The following is a 15117-nucleotide window of genomic DNA, read 5'->3' as shown; positions in this document are numbered from 1 at the left end:
TGTATCCTGGTAAGGAAGGGGTCTATGCCTTCCCCTTTCTGCATTTGGATGAGTCCCAACTTCCTCTAGGTATATCTTTCGCTGCTCGGAAGTACCCTGGTACAATGTGGAGAGAGCATCCCAGATCTGCTTGGGAATATCTTTGCTAGCTATATGTGAGATAACATGATCCCTAACTCCATCTAGGATCAACTGCTTCGCCCGTGCCATCTCCTCCTTGTATTCTTTTTGCTGATATGCATCCTGAGGAACCATCACTGTTGCATCAATATAGGCTTTCAGGCCATATTCATCTAGAAGGAAGGACATCCTTGCCTTCTAGATGAGTAGTTGGAAGCTCCACCCAACCTGTCCTGCTCACGAAGCCCAACAGTGGCCATCTCAATGAATTGTCGAAAAACTTCTCTTTCCTTCTGCTCAGCTGCTGCTCTGCTATTCACACTCCCTTATGGAGTGAGAAGATCTGCTCACAAATACTGCCAATCTGCAAGGAAAATCGAACTTCTTGAGACTAGAAGTTTTGAGGAAATTTTCCCCTCTGTGTGTGCTCTTCTCTCTTCCACCTCGATGCTGGTTCTGCTCTAGCGAACTGTTGCAAAAAGCTCTACATCCAGCTAGAGATCTACCCAACGAAAGTACTACACTGCTCCCTTTGCCTCTGGAAGCACTTGATCTGGAAGGATCGAATTTTTCTGCCCCATTCTCAGGAAAATCGAACTTTCCTCGAGCAATTCGGCCTCCTGGCAAAATGCTGCGCTGCCCTTGGGAATTTCGGCCTGCTGCCCTTGCTGAGCAGTGAAATTCCTTTCCTTCATTTTTCTGAGCTCTCCGGCTGATCAACTGCACTTTGATACCATGTGAAAATTCCAAACTGGAATCCTATTGCAACAACTGATATTATTTCTCCTAATTGTTAATTAATTAACAATTTATCTGCTACGACAAATATCGAAATAAATACATTACAACCTTCACAATAAAATTCTACGGAAAAATAAAACACTGGAAGCTGAGAAATGCTAGCACACATAAAATTAACACAATTATTTTGGACAAAAGTCCTCGAAAAAACCCAATGTAGGAAAACCGTTGCGACAACTGAGGGTTTTATTATTAAGCACTAGTGAGAAATTCTGAGTACAATTGGATGCAAAAATTTGGCAATACTATAGAGAAAAATACTGGCAGAAATCTAGTGAGGAATTTTCCTCACCTCACAGGCAAGCTCTCGGCACAACTTGCCTTCAAAAACTCAGCTCTATGGCCCTCTACGTCAGCCTCTGCATTGCTCTGCGTAGCCTGCTGGATGTCAAGCCTTTGAATGGTCTCTAATGAAGTCGTTTTGCCTTCTGTTGGCTGGAAATATGCTTCTCTGGGGCTCTGGGACTCCTTCCCAATCTCTGGAGCTGAAGACGTCTGTCCTCCTTAGCAAATAGAACTTGCCTCTAGAAGCTGCTACGCTGCCCCTGCATCAGGTTCTTTGTGGCTATTCCGCCTCTCTGCAAATGTACTCACTGAATTTGGAATACTTCCTCCAACCTCACTGTCTCTGCCCCTCTCACTGCTTCGATCTCTAGCTCTCTCCGACAATTGACTGCTGTTACTCTGGAAATTGATTTGCCAAGAAATCGAACTTCTCAAGTGTCTCAAGTGATTTCTCCATCACCACATCGATCTCCTCTTATAATCCTCTGTCGGAGCACCAACGACCAAGGTTAAAACTTAATCAATGGCTAGGATCATCTATGGATCGATCTGTGAGTTTTTAGATGATTCTCACCTTGACTTAATTAACACTGATTAATTAACCATATTTCCTAAGTTTAGACTTTGGGAAATATTTAAAAACTGGTTAATAATCTAATTAAGTCATTTCTATGTAGAATTTCCAAAAACGATTTTTGGGTTTTGGAGATTTCATGTATTCTAGCCTCTCCACCAAATTTCGTGGCTAGAACACATTTGGTGCTACAAAAGCTAACAAATTATGCTCCAATCTAGTCAAACTCAGAAGAACTCAATCCTACAACTAGGGCCGAAATTCAGTCTACAATCAACCTAAACGAAACTCGTCCTATTCATAGAAATTTGTCCTTCACACGTGCAAGCTGGTAAAAGTAAAAAATTCGGTCAAAGATGCTAAGTTCTTCTTGCTTCTCTCTCCTTTGACTCATCCTTTTTCCTCTTTTGCTAGGTGTAGATTATACTTGTGTGTTAAATGAATGATCTCCAAATGGGTCGAATGGATCTCCAATATATAGCTGTCCAAGAGGATTGAATAGGTGCCAGTTGGAGGGCTAGGCCGACTTGGTCAACTTGTGGGCTTATGACTCATAATAAAAATTCAAATTCTCTTTCTTTTAAATGTCCAAATGGGACATGACACAAATAATTTTTCTTTTGACTCAAAAAAAAGAAAATTCTTTCGACTCTAGCATGAAGAACATGCTTGACAAATCATAATAAATACATCAATGATAAATATACATTATGAAGACCAAACCTAGTTACATTTTCAACATAATTTAGAGCTGACATTCCCTTCATTAATCCATTAGAGATGATTCTAAACCTTAGCTCGTTTGGCAATATATTCCTCCTCTTTGGATAATAAGCTTCCTCTAGGTCGCTTCTTCTTGAAGCAATGTGTTGTGCAATCCTCATCGAAGAAAGTATGTACATCCTCTAGCTACGTTTGAGCATCCCCCTCCTACTTTTGCAAGCAATCAATTGACCCCAACCTTGCATAAATTTAACAATATAGTAGAGGGTCGCATCCCACCATCATGTCCCTTTATGGTCTAGAGGAAAGGTTCCAAACCCAGTGAAGAAAGGCTTTGAAATTGGGAGATTTTAGGTGCGAAACATTTAGCGTAAAGATTAAGGATCAGGGAGAATCATCCCGATTTTTAAATGAGATAGATGTTTGGATGGGCAGGTGATTGGTGTCGATCATATCCATTAGTTCATCATTTGGCAGAGCTTTCTTAAAAATCTCACCCTATCTTGGGGCCCAAAGAAACGATCCAATTGTGCTTGTACACCGCATCTTCCTTAATGAAATTTACTCCATGTAAACCATCCCCTCATAATTTGAATCATTTTGTCTCCTTTCAGAGTCAAACCGTTGTAAATCAACCTTGAAACATAACTAAATGTATGTCTCTAAACTAGAAATAACATTTCCAATACCACAATCTTTGTCTTCAGAGTTCAAACCACTTTACCATATTAAAATCTCCACTTATAATCTACTCCATAATTGGGAGGGAAGAAGCAATCCGATCTCAAAGGATACACTTGTCAATACTATCATGACGGGTGTAAAAGGAACAAAACCCACTAGCATATCCTAAATCAAAACACTATAAACCACATGCATCTATGTGAAGGTTAGAACAATGCCTAACTATAAAGCTATGTAGGAAAGAAGAAAGAGCTAAAACAACCCCACCATTCCTTTAAGAGTGCCATGAAGTCCATTAAGGGCTTTTCCAATAGAAACTCACCTAGCAATGCAACTCAAAACTAGTAGACTTAATTTCTTGAAGGAAAACCACATCATCTTTGGCTTTCTGCAACCTACCTCAAACATGCATCTTCATACTAGGTATAATCATCCTTTGGACATTCAAGGACATGAGAGGCAACTTCATTTAGGGATTAACCCCATACTCAAGTTCTTGAAATTGTTGTTGGACACAAAGTCACCCAATTGCAATGGACATCTCTCTAGTGAGCACATAGTTACATCCTTATAGGATTCTTGAGCATGAATTTGGCCTAGGGTCCCTAAGTATCACTTTTTCAAAGGAGGAGACTTGGGCACTTCCCTTATACTTGTCTTGATTGTACAACCTCCTTCAATGTCCACAGTGTTAGGCAAGGAGAGTCAAGATTGGGCTAATGTAGAAGAATGGCACAAATGGTTGGAGTGGCTACTATTCTTTTTGGATGAGGGCTAAGGGGATTGGGTGGAGGAATCTCTTGTCAAGGAAGCAGTTTAGGAATGGATCTAGGGATAGGGTTAGAGGTTGGATTAGGCTTGGGTATCGAAGACTCCTTAGGTTGCTCAAGTCTAGGTTTGTGGTGGGGGAAATCATAGATCATTTGGTCTTGGGCTTATCAGGTGGAGTGGGCATTAGGAAGATTCAGGTCATGGAGTAAAAACTCAGATGAATGGTAAAATCTTATGCTTTAGGTCAACCTTGACACAAACACTTGGGTTAGCTTGGAAAGAGTTAGCCATTATCAAATCCTTTTGCAAAACAAGTCCACAAAAGGTTGAAGCTTTGCATGGAGTTCAAGGAACTCAATCCACAAAGGGTAGTGAGCTCGAGAATGGTCATTAGGTTTGAAACTAGACATCCAAGACTGCACATAGGCAACAAGCCAATAATATCACATGCCATATTGCAGGACATTTTGCAAGGCCCTAATATGCCCTAAATTTAATGAATTTAACAGAGTTTAATTAGAATTTAGCTCACAAATACTAGTATATGTAAAGTTAAATACATAATTTTAACAATTTTTCTTTTGAGTACCAACCTTTTTGCTCTGTTGTGACTCTTGTTCCCGCTGCTTGTTTTTCTTTGAATTTGATGTCGATCCCAGACGGTCGTTGTTCCCAATTTTGCTCTTGTTACCAAATGACCGAAACCACCCAGCCAAGCTAAGCACAACCTTGGTACTCAGCTCCAAAATACTTCCCAATTGGAGTATTTTGGTCCCTTGTGCCCAAAAGCTTCAAGAAATGGAATACTAGCTCTGGTTCAGATCTCTAAATTTTCATTCTCGTCCTCCTCTTCCAGCAAAAATCCCCCCCTCTGCCTCTGCGTGCTTGGGATAAATAACCCTCCTGGGCGGTCACTGCCTTCTTCATCGCCCTTCTTAGATTTGATTTGGCAGATTACCTTACGTGTAGAGTGAGGTGAGGATAAGCATATAATTCTTAAGTCATTGTCATGTTCTAAACTTTAATAATTTTATGTTTTATAAAATCTAATAATATTTTATCTTTTATAAATTTTTTAATTATAATAACAGATTCAATAGTTATCAAATATTCATGATATTTCTTTAGAAACTTTAACTTATATAAATATATATTTATATATTAATAATTAACTTATAACTTTAAACTTTATAATGACCAATTTTTATGTTAGAATGATTGGAATTATAAATTTTATTTAACCTTTGCATGCTTGGGATAAATAACCCTCCTGGGCAGTCACTGCCTTCTTCACCGCCCTTCTAAGATTTGATTTGGCAGATTACCTTACGTGTAGAGTGAGGTGAGGATAAGCATATAATTCTTAAGTCATTATCATGTTCTAAACTTTAATAATTTTATGTTTTATAAAATTTAATAATATTTTATCTTTTATAAATTTTTTAATTATAATAACAGATTCAATAGTTATTAATTATTCATGATATTTCTCTAAAAAATTTAACTTATATAAATATATATTTATATATTAACAATAATTAACTTATAACTTTAAACTTTATAATGACCAATTTTTATATTAGAATGATTGGAATTATAAATTTTATTTAACACCTTATAAGTACGAAGTGTTTCATATGTATCTTTTGAATGTCGGGTTTTAGGTAATAACTCTCTTCTCGATCATTTAGGTGTTTAGTCCCTTTTTATTCATTTAAACATTTTTTCTTAATTATTTAATAAGTATACTAGTGCAAGACATGCGATGTATGCATATGTAGCTATCATATGCATACATCGTATGCATGCTAATACTCTTTTTCTTATAGATCGAAATGGGTTATTACACAGTTCCTTCCTTCGGAAAACTTAGTCCCGAGGTTAGGGTTTATATAATATATCAGTGATTGCTTTAGTGATTAGTGTAATCATGTAAGGAGTGCATTTCAAGATTGAATTTTTGTTTGAACATTTAAAGTTTATAAACTTAATAATCATTCATTGCCCCAATTGGGCTTCCAAGTTATTCTAGAATCATCCTATCCTTCCTAATCTCTTTCGCTCCCTTCCTATCCGGCCTCTACTGGAGTATGCCATGGCATCAGCTACACTGATCTAACCATTCATAGGCTCTTAAGGGTGTCAACGTCGACTATATCGACCTGATTGCCCAGTAGGCATCTGACAGTGATCATCACATGTCTAGGGGACGTGATTCACACAGTTCTCCCATGACTCTAGGTTTTGGAGGATAAATTGTGGGTAATACCTCCACCTCTCCTAGTGGTGCAAAGGTCAACACCTTATCATGGAATCTCATTGAGTTTCAATTATTCTTGAAGCTTTTGTCATCACGTGGTCATTTGGTAACGATGCTATCTGCAATGAAAACACTTGTCCATACATTATAATATATGCATCAATTTATTCAAAACAATTTTTAATTAAATAACAGTTTCTATATAATTCATATACGTTACTATCTATAGTATAATGTACTTGGTTATATCTAGCTCATGTTATTAGCTTTCATATTAAAATGTACTCATTCTTTTATTTCTACCTCACAAATCATACCGGCATGCAGAATTAAAATAAAATTATAGCTCTCTCATCCATAACTTGATTCATGATTTAGATTTCATTGCAAGGTTAATTGATCCAAAATGGATCTAGAATAGACTTCTAAGTCTAAAAATGTCCCTCACAGAGGAAAATGAAAGTCAAAATATGCTCCTGGAAATAGTCTCATTGCAGAGATCTCTTCATTCTGAATCTAACGCAATTTGAATGGGCTAAAACGAACTTCGGATGAAAGAGTTATTGTAAAATGAAAATTGGCCAATGTCGTTAGAAAATGAGACAATTTCATTAATCTTCAAACTATATTGAAAATGTTGATTTTTGGTATAGGCTCACGGGCCAATCCACAGCTGACATATGGCAGGCCGGGATTGGGCCACGTGGCCTTGTTTGATTGGTCGAAAAAGGAAATCGGGCAATATTATATCGCATCGCAAAAAGCCAAAGGGAAGGCCTTAACACAGGGGTGAAGGCTTTCAGCGAACCCGAAAAACTATATTCCGTAGCCTAGAACCCTTATCGGATCCGTAAGACATATTGGATCAGAGCTTTGAAGGGAAAGAGGCTTCGCTGGAGGATTTGCGATATGCGATGTGCGATCGCATATCGACCGTCGGATCGAGGAGCAGATCAACGGTCAGGAATAGATCGCTCATTGCATTTCGGAGGTGTAAATCGGTGATCGGCATCGGCGATATATATCGGATCGGATTGGTGTTTTATATATATATATATATATATATATATATATATATATATCGGCCGACACAGTCCATTGGGCCGTTGCGATTGCGATATGCGATGCGCCAATATCGGCGATCTACGATCGCAACCACATAAAGGGTTGTTGACACATGCTTGCAGCGATTGTGATTTGCGATCAGGGCGCGGACACAATAGAGTTATAGACGTGATTGCATATTATTTGAAGTCTGGATTTTCGGATTTTCAATGTATTCCTATGTATTTGGTGTTTGGCCATAGGCAATGCGATTTGCGATGAGCGATGAAGAACACGGACCCGATAGGTTTATAGGGGTGATTCTATATTATTTGAGTTCTGGCAAAATGCTCCATGATGTGTTTTTCATCAGTTTTCCTGTGTATTGTGTTACGTGTTCGAACATGGGATTTCTGCAGGAGGAAGGCCAAACGACCGGGTTTCCTGCCCGCCGGTTCCTTTCCAATTGAAAACTGATTCTTGTGATGAAACAATCGGGTTCTTCAATGATGAAGGACTGTAACCGTTGTGTTACAAAAACACAGAGAGCTCAATTGACAGAGCGACTGAAGGTTGCTGAGATTCGCTTGGAGGTCGAGCGAAGCACTGATAACGCAGAGAGGCAGAGTTATGCTCAGGAGAAGCGCAAAGAAGCCCAAGAGGCTCAGAGATGCTTGAATGCTGAGTGCAAGCCCAGAGGAGGCAGTTTGCAGAGTCGGGGTGACTCAGAAGCATAGGGTTGCTTGGAGGTCGAGCGAAACCAGAAGCTCAGAGAGCCAGAGTTGAGAGTTGAGAGCCAAGAGCCGAGAGCCAGAGCCAAGAGCCGAGAGCTAGAGCGAGAGCCAAGAGCGAGAGCCAGAGCTGAGAGCTAGAGCGAGAGCTAGAGCTGAGAGCTGAGAGACAGAGAGCCAAACAGCTAAATAGCCAAGGATAAAGATGGCATTCTAAGCCCAATGGTTCAGTTGTAAACCATTGGAGTTGAGTCAAAGACTTGTAAAAGAATTCAAGCCATAATCCCAAAGAGCCTAGTCGAGTTGACTAGAGTTCACGGAGACGTAGCCGAAGAGGTTTGGGTGAACTCCTAATTAAACTTGTTGTCTTATGTGTTTGTTTATGTGCTGCTTTATTTACTGTTATATGCATTTCATATCAGTTTAAGAAAATGAACATCAACACTTAACAGTTAAAGGCAAACAAAAGCATACACCTATTTCAAGTCCTTTAATTCCACAAATTATCAAACATAAGCATAGATCTTGGGAATATATAAGCTTTGGAGTGGGAGAGGTTCTTGTAAGCTTGACAAGAAGCCTTTAGTGCCCCATTTCATATCATTAATCAAATACTAAACTTCATATTGGCATTCATAATTCAATAATATTAATTTAAATAACATATTTTATATTGGTATTCACGTACTAGTAGAATTAAGTAAATAACATATATCCTGTTCTAGTGACATAAAATTTTCATGTTTTGAGTAAATATATGCAAATATGGCTTATGTTCTTCAAAATTAACACAAGTTGGGGTATCTTTGACATATGATATCTGTATCTTCCCAAGTAGCTGATCCAGAGCTATACTTGTTCCACTGGACTTTAACTTGGTCTACTAGACGATTCCTGCGCTGTTGAACCCTATGTTCCAGTATACGTAATGGTTCAACTGAAATGGTTCCCTCGTCCAATACCCGTAGTTCCTTCGATTGAAAGTTTTGAGATTGTCAGCTATGTAATGTCTTAATACAGATACATGAAATACATTATGAACTTCATGCAATCGAGGTGGCAGTGCAAGACGATAGGCGACATGTCCAACTTTTTCCAGGATTTTAAATGGTACGATAAATCAGGGTGACAACTTTGTCCCTTTTCCGAATCGGATAGTGCTTTTATTTGGTTTGATGTGGACGAAAACTTGATCCCCTACTTCATACTTCCAATCTGTCCCGTAGCATCAACATAACTCTTTTGTCTATCCTGTGCCTCTGTCTAATTTGTTTTACCTGTTTTTCCATCTCTTGAATTAATTCTGGCCCTACTATCACCCGATCTTCTAACCTGTCCCAACTTAACGGTGTTCTGCAAGGTTTGCTGTATAATGCTTCAAATGGAGGCATTCCAATTGAACTGTGGTAACTGTTATTGTATGCAAATTCGACTAAGGGTAAGTACTTTTCCCAGTGTGATTGTTGATCCATAACATACATCCTCAACATATCTTCTAGTACTTGGTTCACCCTTTCTGTTTTCCCATCAGTCTTAGGATGATAAGTTGTACTTAAATTTAATTGAGTTCCTAAGGCTGATTGCATACAAATCCAGAATCTTGAAGTAAATCGTGAATCTTTATTTGATATGATCTTCTTAGGTACTCCATGAAATCTAATGATTTCATTTATGAATACTCGAGCTACGTCAACAATTTCGTAAATGTTTCTTACGGGAATGAAATCGGCGCTTTTCGTTAATTTATCCACCGCAACTAGAATGGCATTATGCCTTTGTGGAGTAAGAGGAAGTCCGACGATAAAATCCATAGAAATTATCTCCCATTTGGTAGTAATTGTTCCTCTGATATCATAATGTAAGGCCCTAAAATGTCCTAAATTTAATGAATTTAATAGAGTTTAATTAGAATTTAGCTGACAAATACCAGTATATGTAAAGTTAAATACATAATTTTAACAATTTTTCTATTGAGTACCAACCTCTCTGCTCTGTCGCGACTCTTGCTCCCTTTTTTCTTTTTTTTTTTTGAATTTGATGTCGATCCCGAATGGTCCTCGTTCACAATTTTGCTCTCATTACCAAATCACTGAAACCACCCAGCCAAGCTGAGTACAACTTTGGTATTCAACTCCAAAATACTTCCCAATTGGAGTATTTCGGTCCCCCGTGCCTAAAAGCTTTAAGAATAATGGAATCCCAGCTTTGGTTTAGATCTTTAAATTCTCATTCCCGTCCTCCACTTCTAGCAAAAGTCCTCCCCTCTGCCTCTGCGTGCTTGGGATAAATAACCCTCCTAGGCGGTCACCACCTTCATCACCGCCCTTCTCAGATTTGATTTGGCAGATTACCTTACGTGTAGAGTGAGGTGAGGATAAGCATATAATTCTTTAGTCATTGCCATGTTCTAAACTTTAATAATTTTATGTTCTATAAAATTTAATAATATTTTATCCTTTATAAATTTTTTAATTATAATAACAGATTCAATAGTTATCAAATATTCATGATATTACTTTAAAAACTTTAACTTATATATATATATATATATTAACAATAATTAACTTATAACGTTAAACTTTATAATTACCAATTTTTATATTAAAAATGATTGGAATTATAAATTTTATTTAACACCTTATAAGTACGAAGTGTTTCATATGTATCTTTTGAATGTCGGGTTTTAGGTAATAACTCTCTTCTCGATCATTTAGGTGTCTAGTCCCTTTTTATTCATTTAAACATTTTTATTAATTATTTAATAAGTATACTAGTGCAAGACGTGCGATGTGTGCATATGTAGCTATTATATGCATACATCATATGCATGCTAATACTCTTTTGCTTATAGATTGAAATGGGTTATTACACATTTCAAGCAACAACATTTGAGTTAAACAATAGACAAAGGTACGTGGACTCTTGGCCCTGGTAGAAGTGTAAAGAGATCTATTTTTAGTGTCCCAATTCAAAATAATCCATTCATTGAAGGTGTATCATTTGGCTAGTATCTGGAGTAGAAAAATAATGACCCCTATATGCTAAAATATTTTTTTATGTTGTTCATGTTCCTTATTGTGATTCATGAAAAGGTTAAAATCCTCCTTTGGCTCTAGTTGATTCACTTGCACAACACTAAGATTACGAACACATCACTTCTTGATAATACCAACAAAAAGACTAGACTCTAAAATACGACTTGCATGCTCCTTTGTGACCTTGACCAATGGTAGGTGTTGTAGCATATTAGCAAGTGTCTCAACTCCTCAGATGAGCAGGGACTTGGAAGGTACAAATGATTTGTGAATAGTGTGGGCTTCATCTGGGATCACCTTAGAAGTTCCACAATTATTGTAATAATCCTCACCCTCTTGGGGTTTAACAAGGCTTTACAAGGCTATTAAAAGGACCATCTCATCAACAACACTAGAACGGAATCATGGGATTTGTTGGTAAGGAGAGATAGTCTGCATGCATAATTTGTGCAATACATCCACATACACTAAGAAGGGTCAAGTAACAGTGCGAAGCTCCCACTGGGATAGCGTACTACAAACCTCTTGGACTTTGAATCATCAAGCAAGATAAAATCTTGAATAGGACTATGATCCTGAGATTTGTTGTGTCTAGAGTACACTTGTTGCTCATAAAGAGGGTTAACTATGGATTTACCTCTTTCCTGTTTGATACCATTTTCCCGGGGTAATTTGAAAGAGGAATCTGTTGGACTATGTTGGATCACATTCACTTTAGAACCTCGTACACTAGAAGTGGCCTCAACCGTAGTCGTATGATCAAGGTCCATACATCCACCATACACTTTCTTTACTTCTTTGCAATGGTTGCAATTCCTCCCCAAGGCTTCATGTAGTACAATATTCTCTTTTAGTGGCTTCTTTTCTCCTTCACGTTTCCTCTCCATCCTTATCCTCAATCCAATAGTGATTGTGTCAATCATGTATAACAATTATTTTCCAAAATCTCTAGGTTCTATTTTAGTAAACAAGCTAGGTATTTTGTGTTGCTTCTACTATGGAGTTACAATAATGATAATTTTCTATATTGAAAATAGCTTTGGTGTTATTAGCAAGAAACATGAAAATTCATATAGCATGCATCAAGAACAAGTGACTTTATAATGACTATTTAAGATAATTTTTGTCATCATGTTTTATAATTCAATTTATGTTTGTATTGTAGTGAAAAGACCGTGGGAGACTGCAAATGCTAGGCTTGTCCTTGAAGATGGTTCTATATGGAAGGCAAAATCATTCGGTGCTTCGGGGACACAAGTTGGTGAAGTTGTATTCAACACATCCTTAACTGGGTACATTGTGTTCAACATCCATTTGCTTATTAATGACTTGTTTATTTGTAGTTGTATATTCTTTTTTATCACCTTTTCTTTTGTAATGTTTGTGTAGATTGTACACACCCTTGAAATGTGGATGAAATATTGCAACAAGAAAGAGCAACCTTTATAATTTGTTTTTATTTCAATATTTTTTGAAAGGATACTTTTGTTGTATGTAAGCAATTTGTGTCAATTTGTGCACCCTTAGATCAAGTCCATGAATTGAAAGTGTACAGTGCCCAAGGGTTTTAAAGAATTTAAGGGAGGGGTAAATTATTTTGTTTAAACCTTAAGTATTTTGCTTAATGAAGGAAAAAATGATCAAATACCCCATGCTTGTTTTTGAAGATGCGTTATTCAATTATATAAGATATAATTTATTAATTTTTATGGATAATGAATTTCCTTCACATTGAGATTGAGCTAGCACCAATGGTCCAACCTTTAATCCCTGAGCTTCCTCAATTGGATATAATTGATGAATGCACCTAGAAGCAAAACTATTACCTAAATATTCTAGTGATTTACTTTATTTGATTGTGTTGTTAGAACATAGTTAGACTTATTGTTTTAGAGATCTTAGGAATATTCCCTACTTGTCTGCCCTTTTGACTAGTTAGAACTCCTATGTTTGTAGGGCATCCATTTTTTATAGTGATCCTATGTGGGAGAGATTGTTGCAATTTGTGCGTCCTCTAGGCTAAACTAAAAGTTATATTGATAAGTAAGGATATACATAATAATGGTTTATTATCATTGGATAAGAAGTACATAGCATGAAAAGGTTTACTAGATCAAACTATTTGATGCCAAAATAGATTAATGAGAATGATGAATAATTATTTTTTCCATGGAAAAAAATTGCATTTTATCTTCAAAGAAGAATACAAAACAAATTCTTTAGATGCCAAATTAATAAGTACATCAAAAGGGGAGATATATTTATATTAGGACCACTTACAATCCAAATACTGTTAAATGGAGTTATAGGAGGAAGGGTTCAACTAAATTTAGAGGTGCACTAAATTTGTAGAGGGACCCACAAGTGGGCCTAGGCGCAATTTACACTTTGTCTCTTTATTTTGCCTTGGGAAAATTTTAATTATCCTATAGTCAAAAAGGGAAATGATCTCAGCCATTCGTGGAGATGGTGGGCTAGGTCGACTTCAAAAGAAGGGAAAGCACACAGAGTTGGCTTATTATACATCATAATTGTGTGTTCGCTCTTTAGAAATAGAGCATAGCGAATTCCAGTGCGAGGGTTTCATCTACAATGCATACCAACAAGAGAAAAGAGGCCGAATAGCCATCACAATTTTCAGATTCGTGCTTGTGTAGAGCCGCTGTGCAGAAGGCCATACGAGATTGTATGGAATTCATATTGCGTAGTAGAGGGAGGTCGAGTGGGCTAGATGAAGTCCAATTGGGCGTAGAAGGGTGCTGGTCGATTTCCGAGTGAATGGAAGGATTTTCACTCTTCTATGTAGTTTTCTAAATTTTCTATTGCTGAAGAAAAATAAGAACACACAGGTTGCAGGTTTTCCCCAGTTGGGGTTCCTTGGGTAAATTTTTGGTGTACTATTTTATTGTGTGCTTGTGTCTTCAAGAATTTATTTTTTGCTGCTATTGTTTTGTTAGAATACTCAACATTGTTGAAAATTGGCAGCTCAAGGATGAATTTCCTTAATTAAAATCTTATTTTTAACAATTCTGGAGTGACTTTCTAAAAATAGAAAGCCATGTCTCAAGTATGACTTTCCAAAAATAGTAAATCACCTTGCATCTATTGGTAATCGAGTATAGTTGAAGGAAAATCACTTAACTTATCATTAATCAATCCTAATAGTTCAATCTCGACTTAATCATCAATATTAATATTTTTATCCTTTATGATACTATGATATTATTATAAAAAGGAAATACAAGTCACCTTACCTTCAATCACTTCGCACCTCTCTCCTTGATGGCTCACATGGCCATTACTTAACTCTCTCTCTCTCTATCTAATTCATATGTTACACTCTCCTTAACTAAGGCATGCATACTTCTCTTAATGGCATAAGTTACTAAGGCATTCGTTTCTCTCCTTAATGGCATGAGCTACTCTCCCTTAAATGGCATATGTTACTCTTCCTCAAGGCATGCGTATTGCTCCTCCTTTATGACAAGAATTCGTTGCTCCTCCTATATATGTCTCTCATGTCTTCTCACCTGACTGCTACTACTTGTGCATTGTGAAGGAAGAATTCGAACTTGAGAGAGAGAGAGAGTTGGAGAGACTTGAAGAAGATTGTGAAAGAGAGACTTGGAGATTAAGAGCAGAACTTGGTGAGCCAAGGTTGATTCAGTGCTTCAATGTTTAAGTGTTGATTCAGTTGAAGGGAAGGTTGATTCAGTGTTTGCATCCGCTGCTGCGATTAGTGATCTTCATGCTACATCTTGTTCAGATTTGGGTGAACTTACTCATTCTCTTGATCTCTCATTGTACTCTGTATCTTTGTTGAACAATTGATATCTAATAGAAGAAGAATCTGGTTGGGTTTTCCCCTTGTGGGTTTTGCCCTGATCATTGGACCTAAGTTCTTTGTGTCTCATCTTGTTCTTGGTTGTTTTCTATTGTGCATTTGGTTTATGTTCTATCAATAATTGCTTCACTAATATTGTAGTAGAAAGAAGTTTTTGAAATAAGTAATTGTTTCAGCATAGAACATCAGAATTTCAACATGGTATCAGAGCTTTGGTGAAGACAAGCCCAAGAAGATAAGAGCTA

General features: G+C 37.2%; 1 protein-coding gene across 1 annotated transcript in view; it reads left to right on the top strand.

Moving 5' to 3' along the window:
- CARA (carbamoyl phosphate synthetase A) overlaps positions 1-15117 on the top strand; it is a 112105-nt gene that overhangs the window by 79905 nt on the left and 17083 nt on the right. The window contains exon 2 of the mRNA XM_089378955.1: positions 12194-12320. Coding sequence (XP_089235081.1) covers positions 12194-12320 — 127 coding nt within the window. The remainder of the gene's footprint in view (positions 1-12193; positions 12321-15117) is intronic.

Source organism: Pinus tabuliformis, chromosome J (assembly GCF_031772625.1).
Source record: "Pinus tabuliformis cultivar Carrire ecotype Pingquan chromosome J, CPIR1, whole genome shotgun sequence".
Classification (NCBI taxonomy): Eukaryota; Viridiplantae; Streptophyta; class Pinopsida; order Pinales; family Pinaceae; genus Pinus; species Pinus tabuliformis.
The sequence above is the reverse complement of the archived record's forward strand: the minus strand, read 5'-3'. Positions and strand labels throughout refer to the sequence as shown.